Source organism: Mycteria americana, chromosome 4 (assembly GCF_035582795.1).
Source record: "Mycteria americana isolate JAX WOST 10 ecotype Jacksonville Zoo and Gardens chromosome 4, USCA_MyAme_1.0, whole genome shotgun sequence".
In the NCBI taxonomy this organism is placed as follows: Eukaryota; Metazoa; Chordata; class Aves; order Ciconiiformes; family Ciconiidae; genus Mycteria; species Mycteria americana.
Window position 1 is genome coordinate 60,199,677 of NC_134368.1, and position 26,724 is coordinate 60,226,400.

At 41.5% G+C, this 26,724-nt stretch overlaps 3 protein-coding genes across 6 annotated transcripts in view; 1 reads left to right on the plus strand and 2 right to left on the minus strand.

The window, feature by feature from the left end:
- Positions 1–1,428: 1,428 nt before the first annotated feature.
- Positions 1,429–7,407, minus strand: PLA2G12A (phospholipase A2 group XIIA). Its single transcript, XM_075500742.1, has 4 exons — positions 7,103–7,407; positions 5,904–5,980; positions 4,598–4,763; positions 1,429–3,618 (listed from the first exon to the last, which is right to left on the minus strand). Exons 1-4 carry the CDS (start codon positions 7,314–7,316, stop codon positions 3,500–3,502), a joined length of 576 nt encoding a protein of 191 aa, XP_075356857.1. The 5' UTR covers positions 7,317–7,407; the 3' UTR covers positions 1,429–3,499.
- Positions 7,408–7,549: 142 nt separating this feature from the next.
- The window catches only part of GAR1 (GAR1 ribonucleoprotein), a 48,064-nt gene continuing 28,889 nt past the window's right edge, over positions 7,550–26,724 (plus strand). The window contains exons 1-3 of the mRNA XM_075500740.1: positions 7,550–7,658; positions 8,670–8,869; positions 24,729–24,806. The gene's annotated coding sequence lies outside the window, so the exon portion shown is untranslated. The remainder of the gene's footprint in view (positions 7,659–8,669; positions 8,870–24,728; positions 24,807–26,724) is intronic.
- Positions 10,149–26,712, minus strand: CFI (complement factor I). Of its 4 annotated transcripts, XM_075500736.1 has the most exons (12): positions 25,705–26,712; positions 23,777–24,095; positions 22,312–22,456; positions 20,755–20,933; positions 19,633–19,743; positions 17,947–18,063; positions 16,726–16,764; positions 16,124–16,227; positions 15,375–15,490; positions 14,342–14,616; positions 13,112–13,213; positions 10,149–11,116 (listed from the first exon to the last, which is right to left on the minus strand). In XM_075500736.1, the coding sequence occupies exons 1-12, from the start codon at positions 25,762–25,764 to the stop codon at positions 10,899–10,901; spliced, it is 1,785 nt and encodes a 594-aa protein (XP_075356851.1). In that variant the 5' UTR covers positions 25,765–26,712; the 3' UTR covers positions 10,149–10,898. The 4 variants fall into 4 exon arrangements, with proteins under 4 accessions (XP_075356851.1, XP_075356849.1, XP_075356848.1 ...); XM_075500734.1 differs by lacking the exon at positions 10,149–11,116 and having other exon boundaries at positions 11,874–13,213; positions 23,777–25,439; positions 26,034–26,712; XM_075500733.1 differs by lacking the exon at positions 10,149–11,116 and having other exon boundaries at positions 11,874–13,213; positions 23,777–26,712.

Consider the following 26,724-nt stretch of genomic DNA (forward strand, 5'->3'; position numbering starts at 1 on the left):
TCAAGCTGTTTTTTACCGCTGAACCACTCAAGCTGTTTTTTACCGCTGAACCACTCAATAAATTCATCTGACATACGTCGTACCGGAGACTCTGCTTCAGGGAAACCTAGGGTCAAGCCTGAGGGGAGAGAAAGCACCCAAGAGTGAGTGCGTCCCAAGAGTGAGTGCGAGCACCCACGTGTGCGCGAGGAGTCAAAAAGGGGCACCCGTCAGCTCAGTGGAGCTGCCCGCGGCAAAGGAACTCAGGTCCTAGCAGTTGAAGTCTCGGGTGGTGTGCGCGGGACTCCCTGCATGGTGTGTAAATGCTCGGGCAGCGGCTTCTCCTTTAACAAGATGAGTCACCAGTAACTTCATCCCATGTATGAAGCCTAAGGTAGCGTTTGACTGGTGTGCATTTCCAGCTTATTTTAATACATGAAAGTGTTTGTTATACATGCATGTATGTGTTTTGAAACAGTTTCAGATTGTTGCAGTAGCTCCACTGTAAGTGGTTCTTTTTGGAAAAAGCATTATGGATGTATCAGAACTGCAGTTTGAAGAAGGGAGTTTGATTGTGGACACACTGCTGTTATTCAGATCACCCAGAAAAGCAGAATAGCCTGAGGGAATATTAAGACTGTAACCTGTAAAAAAAAAAATTCTGACTACATAAAAGCATGCAGTAATGAGTCAAACACCAAGAGCTGCTATATATAGTATTGTATTTTTCACACATATATAAAAATATCTAAGTTGTTAAATGGTATGATTAATCCTGGGGGTGATAGCTAGCCTTCATTTTGGGGCTGTGGCTTGTAAAAAGTATTTTGTACAGTTTGAAGGTAACTGTAATCAAGGATTTCTGCTACAGGAAAAGCTTATGCAAAGTAAAGACTCCCTGGAAGAAGTCAAATGCTTCTTCTGGTTTGCAAGCAGAACTATCAACGTGTCAGCTGTTGTGCTATCCAGCAGTGTTAAAGCTCTTTGTAGCGTTATAAATGGTTTGAAGGAAACTCTGGAAGGCTTTCATGGTATAATTACAGGTCAATACAGAAGGGAACAAAACCAGCTCCTTCCAACAGTGAAAATTTTCTGCATTCATTTAAGCATCTAGTTTAAGCTTGTTTCCATGCAACTCAACAGCCATCTAGTTGAATTACAGTGGTTCGGACTCATTGTGGTACTTTATTTTAAACCATTGCCAAACCATTTATTTTAAATGCCATTACTGTTCCCTGCTTTGGTGCTAAAAGACTTTTAGGGTTCCAACCATGGAATCTCAGGTAATTCAGAGTTGTTTCAATTCTATGACAGAAAATAAATTTCGCCAAATTTAGGGGAACCACACGTTCTTCAAACACAGTTTTGTAAAACGCTACAGTACAGTAATACCTCTCTTGCAGTGCTATTTCATATCCATAAATATGAAAAGAAACTATGAAGCATGGCCAAAGAACTTAAGCAGGAACTTTATTCTATGAGGCACTTACATTCAGTGTCATGTAGAGTCAGCTCCAGTGAAAAACAAAACAAAAATACCACAAACAACTGGTAAGGAAAAAACATATAAAAGTACTTCCAGAGGAGAAATCACATTATAGTCCATGAGTCTGGTAAATTTTAGGCTTTTAGCATGGTTTCCACTCCCTGTTCACAGATGGAATATTTTCATTTTCAGTCCTCTCATCCTGTGGATTTCTAAGGCAGAATCAGGGCACCAGGAGAGCAAATCAAAATCTTTGACAGAGGACCCAATGCAGAAGTTAACTAAGGTCTGACAACTGGAGATAAGCAATGGAAGACCAGTACAGAGAACAAACCCCAAATAATTCAGACATCAGGTGATTTCAGCTTGTTGTGGTTTAACTGGGCAGGCAGCTAAACACCGCACAGCTGTTCACACACCCCCACAGCAGGATGGGGGAGAGAATCAGAAAAAAGGTGAAACTCATGGGTTGAGATAAAGACAATTTGATAGGACAGAACAGAAAGGGAAAATAATAATAATAATGATAAAAGGATATACAAAACAAGTGATGCACAATGCAATTGCTTACCACGCACTGACCAATGCCCAGCCAGTTCCCTAGCAGCAGCCATGCCCCCCTCCAGCCAACTTCCCCCAGTTTTTTTGTTCAGCATGACATCATATGGCATGGAATATCCCTTTGGCCAGTTGGGGTCAGCTGTCCTGGCTGTGTCCCCTCCCAACTTGTTGTGCACCTCCATCCTCCTCGCTGGCAGGGCAGCATGAGAAGCTGTAAAGTCCTTGACTCGGCGTAAGCACTGCTCAGCAACAACTAAACCACCAGTGTGTTATCAATACTATTCTCATCTTAAATGCAAAACACAGCACTATACCAGCTACGAGGAAGAAAATTACTGCAGCCAAGACCAGGACACAGCTGGAGAAGTCAGAGAGGGAACAGATGACAGAAGTACAGGCTCAGATGTTTCTCAGCCTCACAGAGGTCATGGGAACAGATGACAGAAATACAGGCTCAAGTATCTGTCAGCCTCACAGAGGGCATTTTAAATAAAAAGGTTTGTTGGGCATACTGACCCTATCTGTGGAACTTCCTTTTACTTTTCATCAGAACGGACTAAATGAAAGCAAAGATGAATACAGTGACCAAGTTCTGCCACAAGACAAATATAAATCAACTTCTTTGAACAATATATCCTTTCTATGCATATAATACACAACACAAAATGTTTTATTTGAAAAATAAACATTTGATTCATTTTTAAAATAACATAGCTACTATATGCCACCATTTTGTCAAATCAAAAGTATATCCTTAGGTTGCAAACTGTTCATTTTAGTGGTCAAGCCTTAAAAGTATCAACATATTTGATCTGAAAAGTGCTGCAGAAGTAAGGTTGATATAGAGTCAGGTAGAAATATGTAGTGCAGATGTATACCCTTGCTAAGGGTTTGGGGTTTTTTGTTTGGGTTTTTTTTGTTTCTTTGTTTTATTTTTTTAAAAAACAAACCCAGGGGACAGCATACATCAGAGAGAACTGAAGGCAATTGTACCAAAAGCATGAAAGTACAGGCTGTTGTACTTGTATAAGATGCCATATTAACACACACAAAACACTCTTTCCTGTTGGATCTATCAGAGGCATCCACTGCTAGTAAAGCTAAAATTTGACCTATATTAATAATCATCTGAGAATTCAACGCAACTCTTCTGTGCCTCTGATTTCTGCATTATGGAGTTTTCTTAAAAACTTTAAAATGGCACTAGTGTTTTACGATAGCATGCCCTGAGCGGACATACACCAAAGGAAACTAATTTCCATTTCCAAGCTTCTGGCGTAAAGGGGAAGAGAAGGAAGACTTGTTTCTTTTTTACATTAGGAAGAACATCATAGTGACTTTCAAACCAGTATATTCATGTCAGTGTTTGATATATTACTGTCTGAAAGGCATAAAGCTTTGTAACGAGACGCTTGCTTCATTCCAGCTGAGTCTTTGACTTCATTCTACACCATGAGATCTCAGTATCTTCTTTCAGAGATCTGTCTTACCCTCATAATGACACATACATGCAGCTCTCTGGCTATCCAGGTATGGTTTACATCCTAAATGTATAACCGCATCAAACAACAGCTGAACAGTTGATTCACAAGCTGCAAGGAAAGAAGAGTTCAGTTAAAAGTACTCTTTGAATCGAATATGAAACTAACAGAAATTACTCTGGCAAACTGAGAATGATTTTAAGAAAGAAGCAATCTTCTCTAGGCATAGTGAATAGATTGTCAAACAAAAGACCAAACCAATACAGAATCATTTAAGTTGTGAGTAAAGACTTCACGTGCCAACCAAAAGGAATGAGAAAATTCATTGCATGTGTAATGCTATCAGTGTTAGAAACATCACTTAGTCTTGGAAAGATGAAAGAGCTCTTTTACCCCCTCACTTTTTGCATCCCAATTTATGCAGAGATTGCCACCTTTAACAGCAGCTCAACAGAATTGAGCAAATATTCACCAGTTCTAACACTACGCACTAACATGATGACTTCTTTGCAGTTAAATGAATTTGAGTGACATTATCTACATTAAAAAGTGTGGTTATGTCATGTATTGATCAGATGCAGGCCAACAGCTGGAAGGAGTATCATAAGTCCTGTTACTGAAAAACCTAAAATTTATTCACTAAGGGACAGCATTAACTACTTCCACTATAACAATGTATTATTCTTATATCTTACTTCATAAAAGATAACAATTCAGTATTTTCCTACAGTTTACTAGCAATCACATGTAGTAGACATTTAGAACTCAGCAGAACAGTGAATATTCAGCCGTACTACAGTAAATGCAAAAATTATACACGCATTTTGATCAAGTTGTATTCCCATATTCATATTCCTAAATGGGAAGCATTAATTTTTCCCCTCAAGGTTAGTTTTAACCCTGATCATTTTCCTACACTGTGTCATTGTTCTGCTGTACATGTCTGGGCTGCACGACAGAAGGACAGCACAAGGCATCTTTCAGAAATAGCATCAGCTTATGAAAATGTGGCATTACTGCAGTGCACAAAGATTCTTTGCCAAATAAGCTCTGTTAAACTTGAAAAAAAGAAAGGCTTTTTCACACTTACCCTGGACACTCTCTGAGATTCCAAGTGTTTTCTGCACATCTCTGCAAATTTTGGAGAGGCAGGACTGGAACTGCTCATCACAGTCATTTTTTTTATTGCCACAAGTATCATAGCATCTGTCGTGGTGATTGCAGCACTTTGTCATCGAAGGGATACCGATGTCAAACTGTGAAGAAAATCCCCGCCAATCCATTGGTATTCCAGTTAAGAAAGATCTAGCCTATGAGTAGACTCTAACAGTTAGAAATTAAAAACTAATGCAATCAATCCAGCTGTCATTCACTTATCTCCGTACTTTGCTGTTCACCTCTAGAAAGCTGTGCTGGTTTGACCCTGGCCAGCAGCCAAGCACCCACAGAGTTGCTTGTTCACCCCCCACCCCCCTCCACGGAATGGAGGAGAGACTAGGAAGAGCAACAGCAAGAAAACTTGTGGGTTGAGGTAAAGACAGTTTATTAGGTGAATGAAAGAGGGAAAAAATGCCCCAAAATAAGCAGTGCAAAAGCAATCATTCACCACGTCCCACAAGCAGATGCCCAGCCAGTCACCTTGGAAGCCAAACACCGGCATCACCACCCCCACCCCCCTCCCTTCTTCCACTACTCCAGTTTTTATTGCTGAGCATGACTCTGTGTAATACGGAATATCCCTCCAGCCAATTCAGGTCAGCTGCCCCAGCTGTGTTCCCTCCCAACCTCTTGCCCAGCCCCAGCAGACACTCTGGGGTGGCGGATGGGCAGAGTGGGGAAAAAAGAGAAAGTCCCAAAGCTGTGCAGTCACTGTTCAGCAATAGCCAAAACCATGAACAGTTTTAGCCAACCATCCCAAACACAGGGCCATGCAGTTTGCCATGAAGAAAGTTAATGCCATCCCAGCCAGAGCCAGTACATAAGCTAACCCATATCTTCTTTCTAGCATTAAGGAAAACGAGTTAGCGTCAGTAAGGGCAGCAAGAGTCAGAGCCAAACTCTCCGCTCTCACAGGGCTACAGTTGGGGTTATTCAACGCTTTCAAGATTGTGAGAACAAAACATTTACGGTTAAAAAATTAGAAATTAATCATCTTCATTCTATTTTATCCCTATAATATTTTATGTCAATGATGAAAATGTTTATGCTATGTTCGCTTATAAGACTAACATCTTCCATGTGTTTTTACCAAAGCATGTGCTGGAGCTGATAAAAGCAGGGACTTTGTACATGGATGCTGTCTCATCCTTAGAATGGGGGAGGGAAAAAACCACCCACATTGAGGAAAGCTGATGTATGAAAGACACACAAAGAAGCCCCAAAATGGAAATACTTACCTGAACTCCAAATAAAGGGGATCCACAACCATTTGGTGGTGAAGGCTTATACCCATAGCGAGGAAGGGGCTTTGATCCTGAAAAAGGTAATTTAGCATGCCTCAAATAGATTTTTTGCACAGAATTTTAGTACTGTCAAAACAGGCATTTGTTGGGCTTAAGACAGCATCACTTATATTTTTAACTTAAACATATATTCAGGCACCTGAATATCAACAATTATTACCAAATTACAACTTAGGGGTACTAAGCATTTTTTTTAAAAAGAGGGACAAGACACCTGAGCAACTGTTGTTAGCTTCCCAAGTTAAAGAAAAAAGGAGCTTGAGTTACTAAAATTGATGTGTCAGTTAAGTGTGTAATGTGTGGGATTACATTAAAGAACAGAGTACTTCAGAGTAAGTTCATTAACACTGCTATGCTTTATATGCAAGCAACAGTAGCGCTCTGATTTTTTTAGCTTAATCTTTAAAATTAACTGGAATGAAACATCTTTTTTATTTCTACAACTGTAACACTAATAAAATCTAGATTAGTAGAGACTGCTGAAGTCACGTCTCCCTGAACAGTGACTAGTGCAGCAAGACAGGGAATTCTGCACCCCAAGTTAAGGAAGGTCACGGAGTTAATTTGAAAAATGACCCTTCCCCTTGTTTCGGTTTTGGAAACAAACTGAGGCCACGATTAAAAGTAACGGAGAGGAAAAAACGTATTTGAGAAGCGCCTATTCTAGTACAGAGAGGAAATGTCACGGTGTCCTGGCCACTCTTGCGGAGCCAGTCAGGCTGCCACCACCAAACTCATTTCCTGGCTTAACAAATAATCCAGCCCGGTGAGCTGGGGGTAAGTCGACTCAGCCGAGAGACCCAGAGGATCTACGGGAACCTCCCGTTTTGGGGCGCCCCCGAAGCGCCGGCGAAAAGCCGGGCCAGAAACCCCTTTTCCGGAGCATCGCCCGCCCGGCACCCCTCTGCGGCAGCCGGGGACGGGGACGACAGGGGAACCGCCTCCAGGCAGGTACCGAGGTTTCCTCGGCGGCTGCGTCCCGTTTCCCCGGGACCGGCGGGAGGTCGCGGCCCCGGCCGGGCTGAGCGGGCCGGGCCGCCTGAAGCGAGCCGGCCGGCGGGAGGGCAAGGATCGCCGCGGGCCGCCGGGGTCTCGGCCGCGCCGCCAGCCCCCCGCCCCGCCGCCCGCCTCACCGTCGCTGCACTTGTACTGGCAGAGGCCGTCCTCGCCGCCCAGCAGGTCGAGGGCCGCGTTGAGGTACACGTCGATCTTGTGCACCCCGTTGCGGATGGTCTTCAGCGTCATCCGCCAGTCGGGGGTCTGCGGCGGCGCCTCCTGGCTCCGCGCCGGCCGCGGGGCCGGCCAGGCGCAGGCCAGCAGCAGCTGCAGCAGCAGGGCGCGGGCCATGCCGAGCGGCGCCCCGCCGGGCGCCCGCTAAGGCCCCGCTGCCGGCCCGCTCCCGCAGCGGCCCGCCGCCCCGGCCAGGCCCGCCGCCGCCATCGTCCCCGCCGGCACCGCCCCCGCCCGCCCGGCGAGGAGGAGCCTTCCGCCGCCGCGCCTGAGGCAGCGCGGGGCCGCGCCTCCCAGCGCGCCTCCCACCGGCCCTGAGAGAAGGGGGGTCCCGGCCGCCTTCTGGGCCGCCGCCGGAGGAGGGGGACGGGCCCGTGCGAAAGCGCGGCTGGAGCGGGGCTGCGAGTCACTTAGTCACGGCCAAAAGGCCTGTTCCTGGGCTACTGCCGCCAGCCAGCTGTGCGAGAGAGGGGCTGGGGGGGGGCTACAGAGGGAGCAGTCAGGGGTGGCTCTGAGGGGGGAAAAGGGGGAAGTCGGGCAGAGCCTCTCCGCCCCCCCTACAGATGGCAGGAGGAGGCACTGCAAAAGGCGGCCTGGCGCCCGCCCGTTACTACGCGGGCTGTTTCAAGAGGAGAAAGGCTGCCATCTCCAGCAGGTCACGGTGCCCCTTGTTCCACGGGGGGACCTTTTCCAAGCCTGTCCCGGTACAAACCCAGAGTAGCTGGCTGCCAGTTTGTATGGCACGGCGGCGCTGGCTGAGCAGGGCCCTGCGAGGTACCGGTGCTATCAGATCATACAAAACCCCAGGACTTCTTTATTTGGAAAACCTTTATTTGATGACCGTGTTAGAAGTGGTGAACTTGGCGTTGCTAAGTGTGAAAGAGACAGCGATAGCGTTCTGGAGGAAAGACAGAAAGGCTGATTTTCTAGCCAGCCATTGAGGTACTGCGGCCGCGCGGCTCAAGGGAAGGAAGGGCAGGTTTCGTGCCGGCTGCCTCGGGGCTTGGTGAGCGTGGTGGCCCAGCCCAAATGCTGCCTATGGGAGGAGCGTGCCCAAAAGCACATGCCGCTCTCCTTCAGGTCAGTCTGGGGGGGGAACTTGTATTAATACAGCTAGAAAAAAATGACCTTTTGGAAAGCACACTCGTTCAGAAGCCAAAAAAATTCACTAGGGAATACGTACTTGAAGTGTTAAAATTTTAACCTAATTTTATGATGATGTTCAATGTGAAGGAAACTGATCCAGTGACCTTTACACGAGTGATTGTTTCATGTAACGTCAAACGTGCAAGATGGGGTTGTAAAAGAGGGGAAAATGAAAGCATACCTATTAAACATTAAAAGCCCAGTCTTGATTTGCTGAAAAGAAAAATCAGACCGAAATGAACTCGCTTGCTAAACATCCTGTTTGGTTTTAAGGTGGTTTTTTTTAATTATAAAATTTTTATTAATTTTGTATTTAAATTCTAGGTGCTTCACAGATGAGCTAAAGTGGAACCATGTGGAAATTGTTTTAATTTTTGTAACGAAAGCTCTGTTTTAAGACATGTGGAATCCCTCAGAACATAGTAATATTGGGCTTCAGGACAAAGTTAACTGTAAAGAAGAACAGGAAATGGAAAGAAAACCAAGAGACTTCCAGATCAACAGGCAGAGCAGAAAGATACATGGTAAATATTCTACTGGTTTTTTTCTCTTCAGCCTCAGCATTTAATATTATTTGTAGTTAACTGAAGAAATATGTGGAAAAAGTTCTTTACAGAAGTTAAGTCAAACAAAAGAGGGAGCTTTTCCTACACCTGTCCAGCTTTTCCCTATGATTACTTTACGAAGACCCTGATTCAGCAAAATAATTCCTGTGTAGGAATATACTTAAAGACTTTCCTAAATAGCAAGCCTTGTTGGAGGAGGGTTAAGAGAAGCAATTCATAGCCTTACTTTAGTTATTGGTGATTGACAGTGTCGTTACATGACAAATTCATGCTGATGTGGGTTTTTTACAAGACTGTAAGATGAAGAAAAGTCAATGAAAATGTAAAAATGTTGTCTGAAGCAGACTATGGTGAATTATAGAAAAAACACCACCACAACAACTGTGTTGTGTGAACATACGCTATTTATTCAACAGGATAATTAATTGAGAGGAATAAAGTAAAATAGATACTAAAACATTTGTAAATTAGAATACAGTGATGTACATTCTAAAACTATCGAGCAGTTTGATAGAACTGACCGAGATGGTCCTGAAGCTGTTTGACAGTTTTGTGTCGAGGGTACCTATCCACAAACCAAATTCTAGTACTTTTAAAAAATTTTGTGCACGCTTTCAGTGCATAACTCTTGCTGAATGTGAAACTATTATGTATAGACGGATGTTTTCTTACAGCAGGCACCATTACTGCTGTCTAAAAATGTGTAGCTTATGCAGTGGTCCTTTGGGCTGTGCTTCCTGATTATCATGTGGGCAGAACTTTCTCACAAGGATTGGTGAAAGCAGAAGGATTTTCTGCTTAATTGTTCCAGTTTTGCTGATGGCCCCTTGTTTTCATCCAGTTCTGGGTCAGTTAAGGCAGTAGTAAACTCCCCCTGACTGCACATTGCAGGATCAGGCCCTGGATGTTCTTTCTTGGCATTACTGTTTCATGCTTCTGTATATTGGTGTAGGAACCTTGTGCTAATTTGAGAATCTGGTGAGAGGTTTTTATGACTGAGAGTATTAATTTCTAACTTTAGAGCTGTAACTTGGTTTTGTAGAATTAAGTCTATATGTATAATAGATATACTTTTTATATATTTATATTGTTATATAAATTGTGTGTGTGTGTATATTAAATATATATATGTATACACACACAGTAAAACCCTACTTGATGTTAAGAGTTTGTTGGATACCAGAAATATATATATATACATACACAGAGAACTTAAATAAAAAGCATCTTTACTATCTTAAGTTGAAGATTCAAGTTTTAAAATTTCTTTGTTGTTTGTGACCAGCTGCAGATAAATTAATAAAACTTAGAGCTACAAAAATTGCCCCAAGCTAGATGGTCAGATGAGGTATACTTACTAGATAAAAATTGTCTGAGTTTGTAGCTGAAAAAACTACCACCAGAGTTATTATTTGGGTAACTGTTGCATTACAACAAATCTTGTGATCCTAGTCAATCTGTCAATTAATAGATGGTCTGAAGTCTATTTTCGCAGTAAGCCTAAAGAATCAGCTGCCAAGCAAGGCAGCATCCTGAGGGTTTCTAGTGACCTAAACCTTGAGATGATGGAAATTCTTTCAAGTACTCTGGTTGCTGTCCTTTCTGTGAAGTTCACGTATTGCCACTGCAGTCATTTTCCAACCACTGCTTTCAGTACAGTTGTCCATTTTAAATAAATAAACAACCACAACTGAAATGCAATGTGAAATGTGGAAGAAAAACAAAGTAACAACAAGAAAAAGATATTTTAATTTCCCTGCTTTTATTAGAGACTTTTGCTGCGGACTCATGTGCCTGTAAAATTCTCTTCCTACAGGCTTCTGCAAAATTGTGGTATTCATAGAGTTAAATTAATACCAATTTTCAAAATACATTCTTTAAAGATTTGTACTAATTGTTGCAAAGTTGCATGGCTGCTGATTGTAAAAAAGGACTAGTGTTCATTTTTGCATGGGTGATAAGAAGGAAGTATTTAATCTTCCGAGCTTCAGATATTATACCGTGAAATGAGACTCCTGGTCACATGATGGCTAATCCAATCGTAATAGCTAGCAACTTCTGTATACACGCCAGGGTGATTAGGCTCCCCGCAGTTCTCACCCCAACTCACAACACCCCAGACGTACGCCACATTTTCTGCATCAAAACAGACCAAGGGTCCTCCTGAATCACCTTTGCAACTGTCTATGGAGCCATCATAAGTACCTGAAGCAAAAGAGGAAATAAAAAGCAAAAATAAGTTCATATACAAGATAGCACACAAAACAGAGCTCAGGAGGTTTTTTTCAGGTCCATGTCACTTCGTGGCAGATGTTTGCCTAATGGTCACCAGTAAAGGAGGTTCCTAACCTCTTCAGTCTATTACTTCTCATTTCTTTTTAAGTGTGGGGCCTCTCTTTACATTTGCAGCTGGCCCAAATTGTCCTCATTTGCTTTGATGTCAGTGATGTGAGTCTTGTTTTACCCTGTGCAACAGAGAATAATTCAGTCATATTGCCTATTATATCATTAGAAGTAGCTCACAAAAATTGAACAAAAGTGGGAGGAAAAGATAAAAAGGTTTGTAGGCTGATTTCTATGGAAACGAAGCTGTCATAATATGTGTGGGCCTACGTGTCTGCCTTTGGTGTCCTCTTTACCCAATTAATTCATTGGCCAGTTTCATCTGTACAGAGCTGTACAGAGAGGCAAAGGCCTCAAAATTATTTTCTCTACCAGCTTTATGACAATAGGTGGGCAGGTACAAGAAGGAGAGTGTGTGAATGCTGGGATGGGAGGGAGAGCAACTGTCTGTAAGTGCCCTCACTGCAAGGTCTCCGTCACAGTGTGGAACCTTTTGCAACACCAGATAGAGGCCCTGAGACACAAGTGTGTAGGAACCAGTGCCCTTTATAAGTTTCAGTGCTCACAGAACTACTTGTTTGCAAATCAGTAAATATAGTGCTTGTGAAAATAGGAATTAAGAGTGAAGGATGTGATATAAACAGAAACACTGCTACAGAGCTAGAATATGATTTATGCATTGTCCTATATCCTCAGTAAAAGTTTATTAACTTCTAACACCCCTACTACACTTTTCTGCTTGGTTGATTGACCTAGTATGAAGGAACCCATACTAAGCATGAGTCTCCAAGTTTTTAAAAATGTAACCTCTTTCTTGAGTCTCTACATCACTGAGAAAGAGTTCTATGAACTTTTCAGCGTTGGAATTGCTAATCCTGTAAAACAAGATTTTATTGCCTTTATTCAGTTTAATTAATATTTGCTTGTATAACTAACTCCCGTGGATACTAGCCCTTAATTCCAAAGTTTGTAATTGCTTCAGGGAGGGGAAGCTAACCCCAGATACCCCTTTTCTGATGTTGTCCCATGTGATACTGTCTTTGTTCCCTCCTGGTAAAGTACGATCACTTGAAATACATTGAAGATCAAGGACATAAGTTATGGAACTTGCACAGTAGACAAACCCAGTATCTTATAGATGTCATGCTGAATTTATCACAAATGATTTGGCTTTTATATCTGGTTCTTATTTTTTTCGTTAAGTAGTTTGTTTAAATATTGCCTTTACTTTTTGATTTAAAGAACAGTGGAAACTATCTGCCCTGTAAGTTGAATACTCATTGCTCTTTTAGTCATGTATTTGGCCATACCTTTCGTTACTTGAGAAGCAAAAAATGTGTATTCAAAATCCTTATTTTAGTACTAGGAGTGACAACCAGTTTCCTGGCCAGACTAATCTTAGTTTGAAAAGTTAATCGTATTTTTCCTGGGGTGCAGTGTGGTAGTAGCAAATGTCAAAGCAGATGAATAGTCACATTCTAGTCAACGGGACTACTAATGTGCTCTAAGACAGGCATTTGCTTAAATATGTTGCTGAATTAGAATCAAATATAGTAAAGGTAGGAAGTTCAGTGGGCTGTAAAGTGCTTGTGTATTTAGAAAACATAACTCAAATTGCTTGCTGAAATTTGCCCACATAATCATAGAAACTTGGCATACTGTCATCTTAACTCTGTTTATAAATAGATATATAATGGTGGATGCATCTAGGCTCCAATGGCTGGCATGTTGCTAATCGTGATACTGTGGCAATCGGTTTGTCTTTCCCAAGTCTAAAAGATTCCCAGCCAGTATGTCTGACCTTATAAACAGTAGGTTTGATGGTAGAGAAATTATAGTAAGAAAATTGATGCTTGCCTGCACATGCCATTCGTTTAAAAAATCGTCCTGGATACAATTCAGAACAATTCTGAAATAAATTAACATTGCCCCACTTGAGGATATATTGTTTGGTATAACCTAGAAAAGAAAATAATAAACTTTTCTAAATAAAAAATGGTAAGTACATATTAGACACTTTTAATATCATAAATTGAAAGTTATATATTTGCTTATCTACAGAATATAATCTTCAATATTATAAACCAGATACCTTAAACTGCCACTAACACTTACCCCATGTGAATTGCAGTACATTGGCCATATATTTCAAAATAAAAGCAGAGTGGTTTAATTGCAGTGTTAAATACAGTACTTTCATTTTGTGACATTTTCACCCTTTCCTTGTCTTCCTTAGTTTTTTCCTGTGTTTTCCATATCAAGGTTTTCAGACACTGGGAAACTGGTATATTGTTTTCTATAAAGTGGAGATGTGGCTCTCATCATCCTTGTTACCTTTTTTCCAATTGTACTCTGTCTTTTTGGGATGAGTGAACCAGGTATTGAAGATAAGGTGAACTATGTATTCACAAGGTTAAAGAGATTCTCTGTTTTTTTTTCTCTGTCCATTTGCTAGTCATTCCCAACTTTGCATTTGCTTTATGGACTGCTACTGAGTATGGACAGGAGAAGCCTCACAACCAGTGACTCCAATGCCAGGCTGTAATCACTGTGATAGAAAACAAATGCTTCCAAAATCTTTGAAAGTGTGATTACATTTGGTTTATCTGTCTCTGTGCAACCTTCTCTGGGCTAAACTCAAACACAGCTGAGACAAGGTGTGCCAAGTTTCGTAACTGTTGGCTGCAGCTCAGATCCTCTTGGGCAGGGGGCAGAGGATGGGCTGTGACTATGGGCCACTGTGAGCTACTAACCGCGACTTGTTAAATATCGTTACCAGGTCTCCACAGCTAATATAAATCTTAGATTGGCAAAAGGAACATTTCTTATTGTCAGGGTAGTTTTCAACCAGGAGTGTCCTCCAGATGAGTTTACTAAGTGGCTGAAACAGCAGGGGAACCAGTACAGAAAAGAGAACCAACAGTGACGGCCGAATGCCATTTTCACAGCCTATGTTTTCTGTACTCGGCCTCTTCTGAGTGCTTTGTGCACAACTACTCTTCAGGCTTTTCAGAATGAAAGCTCACCACAATTAGAAAACAAGTGATACAAATAATACATTCTTGTAGTAAGCACTAAAGCAAATACCTTTCTCTAGTCCCCATCCAGAAACCTTGCATCTGTCACCAGCCTTGAACATATACTTTGACCAGGGGATACAGGCAGGTGTGCTGTGTTTCAAGGAGCATTCTCCTTTCCCAAAACCTCTCAGCTCCAGCAGAGCAATGTCATTTTCGTAAGTTGATGCATTATACTTTTCATGGATTATCAGTTGTTTTAGTCTGAAAGTATCTGTCTCTCTGTCGTACAGTATTGTATCCAACAGTCCAACCCAAACACGGTATAGATGAACTCGATTTGCCCTGGAATAAAACAGTGAAATAAAATATGTTTGGTACTTCACACAAGCACTGTACACTTCAACTAGCTGTGAACTTTTGCATTTTATCAAAGTTTCTCTAGAATGAAAATTCATATTATATACATATAGTTGCTTTCTGGACTTGATGTCCAGGTTTTTCTGAAGTGTAGCGAATGCAAGGCAGATGACACTTACTGCTGAGTACTGCAACTAATACAGAAAAAAATAGTAAAGGCCAGCCTCTGTGTTTAGTGCTGGGACAACGAGAAAGCAGGCGTTTATGCCTCTCTGATTTCAAGTGAAAGAAGAGTGAGCAGATGTGGATGGGATGCTGGGACTGGCGAATCCTCCCTGTCTGCTCTTGCTTGTTCTGGGGAATACGTGACCCCAGGGACATTCTCGGGCAACAGGTCCTGACTTCCCCAAGGTAGAGATGGAGAAGAGAGGAGTCCCTTGTATCTCCCTTTCAGGCAAAGTGGTTACGGTGAACCTTTCCTGCCTGCCTGCTATCTGACTAAAGAATGCTGTGTCTCTTCAAACTCATCATTACTTTTTCATCTTTCTATTCACTGCCAAAATATTCTACTTTATAGTCTCTGAATGTTCCCCATCGTTAACGTGGGTGAGTCAGTGTTTTAAATTGTTTTATTCAATAGGCAAATAGGAATTAGCAAACAGGTAGCTAAGAAGGGCCATAATATCCAAATCAATCTTTCTGCTTTGCAAGAAGAAAATAATTTCCCAGTTTGTTCTTTTTACCTGACGCAGTGTGCAGCAGTCAGAACCCAACAGCCACCAATATAAACTCCTCCACAGTACACTGATGCACCTTCACTGCCAGTTTCTTTAATTGCCACTTGCCAAGGGAATTCACCCTATTCAAACAACAAACACCCAAATAATGTGAAATCATAATAATTTTACTATTTTTAGTGCATAAAGGGAAAAACACTTCTTGGTATCACCTCATCTCCTTGACTATATCTGATTGTAAATAAAAAGATCTGTTATCCAGAAATTGTGAATTGTGCTCCATGTGATAAAGGATATATATTCTAAAATGCAGTGATTTTGTTCAATCTTCTGACTTCGTGCGATGCTTCCTGCCCTCCAGCCTTCTGCCATGAAACCCCTTGTAGCCAGAGAAACAGATGTAGAATCTGACCTGGTATGATCGAGTATAGCATTTTTGACTGTATTCTGTTTCAAAGGTGCAAATTTAAAGTCCATTTTGTCAGAATTGTTACTTCTAACTATAGTTTTAAGTATTTTGCTGAATCATTTTCAATGTGTACTGGTACTGTAATCCTTAGTTTTGCAACTCCATATTTTACTTTATAAATTGTGCTGCTTTTTACTTTCGTTTGGTGCAATGCCACTACTGCTGGCAAACATGAAATTAGTGTTGTAGGTGATTTTGTTATTTCTGAAGGACATAACAGAAGGACAATAATGCCCATTTAAATCGATGCTGAATGAACTCATAGTTGGTAAGGGTTTTTTTTTACCTTTCTTGCAGTCTCTCCACCTACGATTCTTTTCTGTCGAGTTGATGTGTGATTTGTAAGACCGCAGTGTACTTGGGGAAGAAGTGTCTTTATCATTTTTCTTTCTTTAACAAAAAGGAAAAGTGTGTCTCAGAATTCAGGTTATCCATTCTCTCTATTTGGAGACAGGTTTATCTTTATCATGAAAATTTGAGTGCTGTGAATATGCCAGTAGCTGAAGTAGCAGGAAAGCAAAGACCAAAAATTTTGGCATCTGTTTTTGCTTTGAAAATCGCTTGTGTGTTAGCATCACATTACTTCTCTTCATTTTCCACTGCTGCTTGTATTCAGGCAAATAATTTTAAAGCAGTTCCCCTAGATTTGCTGAGAATTTACCTCCACCAGTTGCCAAAACATGCAGATGTGGGTCCTCAGCCAGGATGAATTATTATGGCGTTCTTGAAATTAGTGGAAACTAAGACAAATAGTAATCCCCAGAGTGTATATTACTAAATCACAAAGTCTAAATATCTGAGTGTTCTGGATACGGCCAGCTGGCTGGTAGCTAGAAAGCCACTAATAAGAGGGTATGCTGTTGTTTTTGGAGGGTTAGTTATACTTACCTTCATCTATACTGTGATTTTCAGCACCTTTTTCTTTGCCTGTAGTAGAATAACAAAATACTAAAAATATTGGCAAAAATCTAAATTTGTTCTATTACTTGAATATATGTTTGTGTGCCAAAATCGTGGTACATGTTTTAAATACATAAGGGCACACCAATTCACATGGACAGCAATACACTCTCAGCCTGGTACCTGCTGTTTCCTTTCCTAGGAGACATTCTTTGGCTGCCTCAGCCCACAAATGACCTACATACAGCAGATACTCATTTGTAACTACATGACATCTACTCTGCTTTCCATGCCCAGGGAGCCCTTCTGCAAAGAAACTCTGAGAAATGGCCTTTTTTTGTTTTTTGATCTCTGAAGTGATATCCCATTCTCCTCCACCAGGAAACAACAGAAATTCCTTCTCCTGCCCCATCAACCTTTTGGAGCTTTCTAAAGCCCAAAGGAGCATTAGGTAACAGTTGTTTTTTTTTTCCCCCAATTTAGATAATGCTGTTGTGTCCTGTGTGCCTTCTTTAACAGGGTAAGGGAGGGTATTCAACATGAGAGGTAAATTAACTGCTTCCTGAATCTGGTTTGTCAGCTTTTATTCAAGCAAAATGCCTGTTTAATTCAGTTCCTAAATGGAGGTTGAGGACTGGGTCTGTTCTCATGTTGCTGACAGTAATGTTTACATTTAGAGTTCAGTTTACCTTTACCGGTTACCATTTACCAATAGTGTTTACTTTTTGGCTTTAGACTTTGTCTCTTATCAGAGCAAGGAGAAACATTCTAATTTCAAAACAAAACAAAATCTTTTCAACAGTGAGGGAAACAGCACAGAAGAATTATTATATTGACAAACTAGCTGAATTCCTCATCTGTGAGGAAAATATTCCTGCCCTTCCTGTCTATGCTTTCTTCACAAATAAGGGATACCAGTTTGATAGATGGCCACATAAGCAAAAGATAATCTGCCTTAAGCCTTGTAAAACATCATCTGTTTCTTCCTTCCTTTATTTTTCTTGCTATTCTTTTCTAGAAGGAAAGGGAGGAAAATTACTTAACTTTTTCTTCCTACTACGCATGACATGACATTGGGAAGACTAATTCTTGGCATGCATTTTGGCTTTGCTAATCTGTTAAATAATTTAATAATATGCATTCTGTAGTCTCTAGTTACAATTGAGCAGAATGAAAGGAAAGAAACAAAAACATCTTTCAGAAGGAAACCTGCACAGAGAACTTGAGCTTCATCCTCTCCTGTGAGGCAGTCAATTTCTTTGTTACAGACATTCTTATTTGGAATACAGATATTTGACCGACAGTGGAAACTGTTGTCTCTGCACTCTGTAACACAGGAGAATTACAAATGTAAATCACAGGCTCACATGATTCAGCAACCTCACATAGTTAGAGAGCTTTTTAAAATATAAACACAATATAATATCCATGCTACGGGGGACTTGGCTCTTCATAGATAGATCACAAAAGCAGGCTCTGTAAGTGTAAAAAGAAATGAATACTTGGCTCTCCTTATTTTGCAATCTTGAAGTTTTAAGACTTAAAAAATGTGGATCTCTGTTACCAGTTCAGCACTGTACTTCTAGATTTGGTATCACTCCTTACCAGTTTCATCTACAACACATGCCCACACTCAACCTCAGCCAAAGGACCTCCAGTTTTGCCAGCATTACTGACCATGTCAAATGAGGAATTTATGATGCTTGGGTCAAATTTCCCCCCCCAAATCAAAGTCCAAGCTGGCTTTTGGTTGAATGAGCTAAATGCCTAAATCCAGGCTTAGGAATCAAGAGTCCTATTTTGAAGATACTGGATTTAATAACTTATTTCTTCTAAAATTCTTGATTATACGAAATATTATTCTAAACCTGAGAACCCCCTTCCTTTTAATTCTTGTGATCACTTTGTATGTTATCAAAAGCAAAGCAGTGCTTCAATTTATGGCAGGGTTTTTTGAGGTACTTTATAATCCTATGTCAATCTACTATTTAAGGATATATGTCTTTAATAGAAAATAAGATAGTTCTCTAAAAGTATCCAGATATCCCAGTATGATCCAAAGACCACTGAACTCAGTTGAAATACTTCTTTTGATTCCAGGAAGCAGCCCATACAGGTGAAACAGCACTATTTTGGTCAAGTGGAATCTGAATAAATATCCCTTAAATATATGAAGCCACAGGTATTTACTATTTTTTTCTAAAATACCTGTGATTTTGTTTCCACAATTATCAGATTAAATTCACTGACAATTGTAAAACTACAAAATTAAGGTTATTTAGGGATAGTGATGGGATGTGTAACCCACATTACCGTTTGGCACCTGAAACCCAACTTCCGAAAGTATTCTCCTGCATTCAGGTCATGCTAGATCCATTCCTTGTTTCTAATCAAAATTGTTACAGCTAGAATTGCAGATGCTGAAAGAATGACTGCTGATGAACAAGCAATATGACAGGAACTATTCACAGATATTCTATGGATAATCTTGCATTAGTAATAAATTTAAGAGGATCTTACTTTGGTTTAAAGATAGTTCATTGGATAAACAGTGTCTGTCTTTGTTTAATTACTATTGATTTTTCCCAACTAAAAATACATTTTCATTCTAACACAGCTCATTTTTTTGTATCAATGTTTAACAGTCTCCTAAATAATCTCATTGTATTTCCTCATCCTCCAAGGAAATCCAGATTCTCAGAGATCACTTGCCTGCTTCAAAATTATATTATTCCTACTTTTTTTGCACTTGTGTATACATAAACTATGGTTTGATCGCTTTAATGTAGTGACTTATTGGAAAGGAGACTTCAGCTGTTACATCACTGTAAAAATTCTTTGGGGCTGGTTTTCTGCTGAAATGATTTTGAAACAGCTGAGAAAGGAAATTATTACCTCTACAGCACAGTTCATCACTTAGGTCTCCACAGTCATTGATTCCATCACAGGTTTTATTCAGAGGAATGCACTTCTTGTTGACACAATGAAACTCACCACCTGAACAAGCTGTGCAGCACGATGAAAATGAAGTTAGTATGGAAATGTGTATAGGTTCACAACTGCCCATGGAAATAGTCTGCTTGTGCATTTTATTCTATCAGCAGTTTGGCCTAGCAACAGTAGGCATTCTGGGGCCCAGTAATGTAAATAGGAATTTTTTTTATTGTTTTAATTGCCTTCTCATCAAGCTTTCAATGTGACCACTTATTTTCCTCCTCCAACTTGCAGTAGCCTGGCAAAAGGGAACTTCATTTCTCCTAGACAAAGACTAAACCAGAAATGATCGGTTCAAACCCACTGTAAATGACTCAAGCGATTAAGATGATGGATGTTCCCCTCCAGAAGGAAGTTATCAAGAGTCTGTGAACTACTTCTGTGGCATATGAAAAACATGAGGCAATTCATATCTCTCCTAACCAGCAGCATCTCAGGCTGATGCTTATAAGTGCCAAACAAAGCCCACTACAGAGAATAGAAAGCTGTTAGAAGTCAAAACAAGGAGCTGATTCCCCCTATATCAGTGAGAAACTGAGGAGCCCTGAAACCCCCCAGAAGACATGAGCAGTTCTGTGATAGTCAATGCTTGTCTGGCTACAGTGCTACTAGTGTCCTAATTGATCTCCCTCATAGACAAAGCAGTGAGTAGGAGGTTGTCACCTGTCGCCTCACCAGCTAACCCGGGAGAGACAAGACTTGTGGGATACAATATACCTTGGTACCCTTGGAAGGGATGGGGGAAAAAACAGAACCATGTGTGAAACATATTTGCTTTTGGGAAGTATCTGTAAAAATACTTTAGGAGCAACAGTGATTTTCCAAACTCATGAACTCAAGACTGTCTTGACTCAACACTGCCTCAGTTGTCCTAAAGTCTGCAAAAGGATTATTTAAAAAAATCAAGAGGGTTCAGTGCAGGTTTGCTGTGGCTGAGAGTTCAGCAAACTAGGTCCTAATTATTTAAAATAAACTTAAAATGTAAGAACCCCTAATAGATATAAAACTAAAAAACCTACTAACCTCTGAGATTTTCATGGCACTGGAGGCTAACAAATCCCTCATTACTATCTCTTGATTTCATCTCTATGTGACATTCAGCAAGACTTGTCTCTAGGCCCCTGCAAGTTATTTGCAGACAGTGCAACGATTTTAAAGCAGATTCTGTGATGCTGGAATTGGCTTGGTAATATTCAGCACCTCTGTGAAGATACAAATAATAATAACAAATTATATAATTTCACAATGGATTATCCACTGCTTTTATTGTTTAGAATTTATATGATTTTCCTCAGTGTTAAGGAATTTTGGTCATGGCTAAGAAAAAGAGCAGACTTCCTATGCAATCATCTAGGAGTAAGTAGGAGATGTTTACTTTGGAAGAAAAAGTAAAACAAAGTGCTAATTTTTGCAGGTTGCTGCATAGAACTGTCCCTAAATCCATATGTAGCTCTGTAACAGTCACGGTGTATCATGCTGGATAGAAAAGTCTCCTTATGTAGCAAAACTTGTAAGCTCAGATCTCTATCTCTGTGTGGACACAGGTGAGCCATAATTTGGAAACCACCCTGCATGGGGTCAAGTATCCTTGATGCCATCAAAACCAATGCATATTGAGGAAGCTCAGGCCACTGCAAGGCTGGGATTGACAAATTTTATCTCCCTTGGTTTTACCTTAGTGGTATCCTCCTAACAGTGTATGTGTCCCCTACCTTAAAGAAATATGGATCGAGTAAATAAGTAACTAGAGAGGCTTACAATGGGACTCCAGGGCTGAATGCTCCGTCCCAGGACAAACCCTTCTCTGCTATCTAAAGAGATACTGATCAGGACTAGGAAATACTTGCTTCTCACCTAGAGGGGACAATTTAGGGCATTCCAATCGCATTTTTAGTCTTCAGGTAGGGTTGGGGAGGCAGCCCTACCTAAGTTAAATTAGTTGTATATGTGTAAAATTATTATGTACAGGTTACAGTGTTGACTCTTTATGAGGAGCTGAATGTGCCACTCAGGTCATCAGTGTGGTTGCAGGAAAAAGAACAAGCTCTGCGTGGCTTCAGCCATCCCTGGGGCCAAGGCAGTCAACAGCAGCGGGGGCAAGGGGTGAAGAAATAAACGTGTTCTGGTTCTTGTTAGTCTGGCTGGTGCAAGTGGCAAAACAGCTGTACCCTGTTGTCAGCTAGCGTAAGAAACTTCTCTGCATACAGGTTATTGCTCAGAGCTACTTGGGGATGGTCCATCTATGCACTTCTCCTTACACAGACCTGAGAGAAAACCTCTGCATTGGTCTTCAGCTTTATTTTAAAAGTAAAACAATTATGGTTTGTATAGCTGTAATCTGTAATAGAACACAGAAATCTATGTTTTGGCTTTCACTCTCAGGTGTCAATTTAAGAAGCTTTATCAGAATATTGTAGCCAATACATCGTTCATGAGTTTTCTGTCTTGGTTGACTGTGGGGACTGACCGTGGTTGACTGACTTGGTTTTCTTGTTGGCTGACTGTGACTGACACTTATGTAAGCATCGCCACTTTTTCAGATCCCTTGCAGTTATCCAGAGGTAAATTCCCCAAACTTACGTTTCAAAGCCAAGGTGCCTGCAAGCCACGTTTGCTTCATTCATAGTCCACTCACTATCACATACAAAAATGTCATTCTTTTGATTCACAGGTTTTACTCGAAGCAAACTTGAATCTCCATGGCCCACAGAGATTGAAAATGTTTCTAAAAAAAGGAGAAATAAAAAAAATCCCCCAATAAAATAATATTATATAGATGTATCTAGTGGAAAGACAGCACAGAAACAAATCAGGACTAATTTTGTATTGACAGCCAAAGTTGATATGGAAAGAACAGTAGATCAGGAATCAGAAGCTTCAGGTAATATTCCTGATTTTTCTGAGGACTGACTTTGTGGCTTTGAGCCTGGCACTTTTTCAAAATATACCAGTTTCAGGACAAATGAGGGTAATGGTTCCTACCACATCAGAGTACCTGGAGGTCTACTGAGGAAAGGTTGCATCTTCGTATAGTGACTTTCATTAGAGGACTTTTGATAACCAACCAGTAACACTTCAAGTGAGATGGCCAGATCCTGCTTCTATTACCTGTGTAGCAAACCTTCCGCTGTTTACAGTGGAGCTAAGGTCCTCAGCTTAACTTAGTGAGGCCGTATAGAGAGCGTACCAGGAACACACGGAGGCTCTCCGATCCTTGTCAGTGGAATAGGCAGAATTGAATTTTGCCACCCTGAGGGTGATGGGCTGAGCTGCTGCTTCTGTGGGAAAAGGGAGGGATGGTACCGAGACAGAGACTGGGCAGGAGAGGCCTGGGCCCGGCTTGCTGCTCCTGCTGTGTTTGGTGCAGGTGGGGCTGGAGGACCGGTAGGAACAGCAACCGCTACTGCTAAAAGAGGCCACCCACCTAGTTAGCAGAGCCATTTCTCCCTGCACTCAGATGGAGGTTGAGCTGACAAAGCAGCTCGGTGCAGCCTAAAAAGCAGGCGAGAACAAACAGCTGCTTGTCAGTGCACAAACCATCACTGGTTTGCAGGGCCATAGCTTTCTGTTTTGATGAAATCCACAGCATGAAGATGGTTGAGGTGAACAGGGCTTACCTTCTCCCCATGCACTCCCACACACACCTCAGCAGCTTGACTCCATTCCTTGGACTCTTGTTCCTGTGAGGTCTGTCCCTCTCCAAAAGATACCCGCTCTGCTAATGTTCTCAGCAGGCCGTCTCCCGCTGTGCCTCCCACCATAGTCAACACCCTGCTTGGAAACCTTTGAGCGCTTTCCTGTGTCTATTTCTTCCCTTTCTACCTGATGATTTGAGCAACCTACCAGCAGCAGGGTGACCTGGGCCTGTCAATCACTTCATGTTTATGAAAATCAACAGATACTTGCTATTTTCAATGACTTCTAATTTTCTGTTTCATATTCTTACTAGTGCAAGGAAATAAGCAGACTTTCTGAGCTGTAAATAGTAAGCATCTCCTTGGCCACAAATGACTGACATACATTTTGGAAAAGGAAGTGTTAATACCTTCAGACATGCATATTCCCTTGTGCAGAAACTTTGCTTTGGGATGTTGGCACTCATAGCTCTTTAGGTGACAGTAAGTATGAAAGTACTTTCCACTGGTAGAACAAACTGAAGAGCCATTTTTTGGGCACTGGTAGGGAAGCTTACAAAGGCATCTTCCCTCCACACATCGTTCCCATGGGTGACAAAAAACTTTCTCGCAGGACTTGTGTGTATATTGGTTGCTTAAGCATTCTTCTATGAGGTACGTGTCTTGCTTAGCTGGTTGGGCAAGCTCACCCTGCTGAAACTGGTTTTCTTCAGCATTAGATGCTGCATTCTGCAAGGCACAAAATAAAAAAAAAGGGAGTAAGACTAGGGACTGCACCAAGAGTTCTGCAGATCCCTTTACTGACCTCAACAAAGTGTTCATTCATAAGCCTTTTCCTGTGAGCCTTTTCCTACGAGCACAAATGTGCTAAATATCATCTGTACTGTTTATTCCCTCGTCTTTGGCCACCTCATCTTTCTCAGTTTTTCTGAACATTTTTTTTTTCTTTTTGGATCGTTCACCTGGTGTGATCTTCACTCTTACTGGTCTCCCACAAACTTTATACTCTTTACTCTTCAAACATCAGCTGAAGTGCACAGCAGATTGTAAACATTTTTTAAGCCAATGGTTTATAACACACCACAGCAATGGGATTGTAAGCAAATGAAAACGTAAGGGGACTTGAACAACAGAAAAATAAAAAAAATAGCAACTTGCTTTTTTCTGAGACTTTTTTATTGGCTTAGTTGGCTTCAGGTTTAAATATCACCTGTAAATATTTATGAACTACTTAGAAGCAAATAAAGGAATCTTAAATTAATGATTTGTTTCACCATGTGACTGCTGAAGTAACAAGTATCTTAAAGAAATTTGAAAAGTAAGTGCCCTTCCTTATCAGCTCTTTTCCTGTATCTTGCATAGCAGTGGATTTGCAGTGTGGTTGCTGGTCATCACTGGACTGCAAGTACAGATTCTGACCCTCTGTCTGACTGCCTCTGGGTGAGTGACTCTACACCCGCGTTTGTGCAGCTCTCTGGTGACTTCGTTGCTGGCTGAGTGCTTTTGCTTACTAAGATCTATGGGTAGGAAGGATGTTGAAACATGAAAAAAATATATATGGATGGACTTTGCATAAAAACAGGAGAGAAAAGTTAGTCCCCAAATGTGATTTATCAGCTTTGTGTCAACTGAATAAACAGAGCTGAAGTTTAAGTCCTCGTGAAGAAATCCTGGCCATAGTAAAGTCAGTGGGGATGTTGTTGGGGCAGAATTTAATCCAACAAAACCCCTTTTAATGGTTGTATAATCTTACTAAATTCTGCTTGCTGTTCTGAGGTCAGTAGAATCCAAACTGTGAGCCAGATCCGGCTTGGCATAACTCCCATATTGTACTAGGTGTTTCTCCTGAATAGGAACAAAAGGTGCTGATTTTTATCTAAGGGTTTCTCTAAAAGACTCGGGGCGTGCTGAACGCTCAGCCCAGATGGGCTTTCTGGGACATTTCTGCCAGAAGAGATTCCGCAGCAAACCTTCAGGCAGTATGATATACCATGTTGCCACATTAGAAGACTGTAATCTCATTTCTCAAAAAAGGCGGGCAGGGAAAATTGCAGCACCTTTCTGTGGTCAACCCTTCTTGCGAATTGGGTTTAGGATAGGATCATGATTAAAATATTTTCCAGAAGCCTGTTAGCATAAACCCCAGGTAGAATCAATACAAGAAAGAGAAATAGCAAGCTTCAAACATTCAAGCTGGGCTAAAACAAATGTATGAAACACAAAGACTATGAAAGGAAACTTAAAAAAATCAACTGGTTTTGCTTTTATAACAATAAACTGCTTTTTAACTGTTTTTTTAAAAATAAGTTACTGCGACCACAATAAAATAAATTCTTACCTCTGATCCACAAAAACAAGAGAGAGACAAGAAAACCAAGAAAACTGGGACCACTCGCATGATGAAATTTTATCTCTCTTTGTAGACAAATTCCTCTGGCTGGGATTATTTTGAATGCCAGTTGTTAGATTTGTGTTTAATTTTTAACCATTAGGAAAATATTTTAAAGTGCGTTTAGAGATAAAGTACAGCAGCCTCAACTATTAACTGATAAATCTGATCTCTCCAAAAGGATCCTGCCTCAATTTAACTGGTTTTACTGTAAGTGCAAGACAAGGTAACGAAAGTAAAGCCCTTAATGATGAAAAGGAAGCACTAATTAAGGATACACATTTCCTTTCTTTTGCCAGAGGAGACCGATCGAATCATCACGCTGGTTCTCCTGATTGCAGGCATTCATCTTTGCCAAATTATTGTAAAAGATAAATGTGTTTTTATGTAGGAGATATGTATGTCTTCATATATACGGAGAGAAACGCTCATATCCATGTAACGGCCATTATATACTCAGCTGGATTACAAGCTGGTATTGCACGGTTTGTATAGAGAATTTTCAAGTATTTGACAAATGCTTGAAGTACTGAGCGCCGGTTTCCAGCAAAACTGGAATTAACGCCCGCAGGACCACACCGGCCGCTCCCCGAGTCCCCGTGCAGCCCAAGGCCGCAGCAGCCCGCTCCCCCGCCCTCGGCCAGCGGGCTCGCAGGGAGAGGCACTCGCTCTTCCTCCTTAGTAGAGCTGCCAGGCGCACACGGGCACCGGTGCTCGGGGCTCGCAGTCTGGCGATCCCGTGCGCCCAGACCCACGCCAGGGCTCCGATCAGGGTGCAGACAGGCGTCCATCAGGCGGAGGCCGGGGCGGGAGACAAGAACGGCTGAAGCGCTGGCCGACGCGGAGAGCAGCGCCGCCGCCCCCGGCGCTTACCAGCTGCCCGCCCTCAGCTGCGGGCCCGGGGCGGTGCCCAGCGGCCTCCGGCCCGTCCGGGCACAGGCTACAGGCGCAGAGGCGGCACCGGGGGGC

What these genes read in the sequence shown, in the direction of transcription:
- PLA2G12A (XM_075500742.1), bottom strand. Translation starts at nt 7,316, where the DNA reads ATGGCCCGCGCCCTGCTGCTGCAGCTGCTGCTGGCCTGCGCCTGGCCG. An exon ending in CCAGTACAAGTGCAGCGACG is followed by an intron (nt 5,981 to 7,102) that starts GTGAGGCGGGCG and finishes TACCTTTTTCAG; the next exon opens with GATCAAAGCCCCTTCCTCGC. An exon ending in AATCTCAGAGAGTGTCCAGG is followed by an intron (nt 3,619 to 4,597) that starts GTAAGTGTGAAA and finishes CTTTCCTTGCAG; the next exon opens with CTTGTGAATCAACTGTTCAG.
- CFI (XM_075500734.1), bottom strand. Translation starts at nt 24,188, where the DNA reads ATGAACACTTTGTTGAGGTCAGTAAAGGGATCTGCAGAACTCTTGGTG. An exon ending in GGGAATATGCATGTCTGAAG is followed by an intron (nt 22,457 to 23,776) that starts GTATTAACACTT and finishes TCCTTTTTTTAG; the next exon opens with AAACATTTTCAATCTCTGTG. An exon ending in TGATGAACTGTGCTGTAGAG is followed by an intron (nt 18,064 to 19,632) that starts GTAATAATTTCC and finishes CCTGTGTTACAG; the next exon opens with AGTGCAGAGACAACAGTTTC.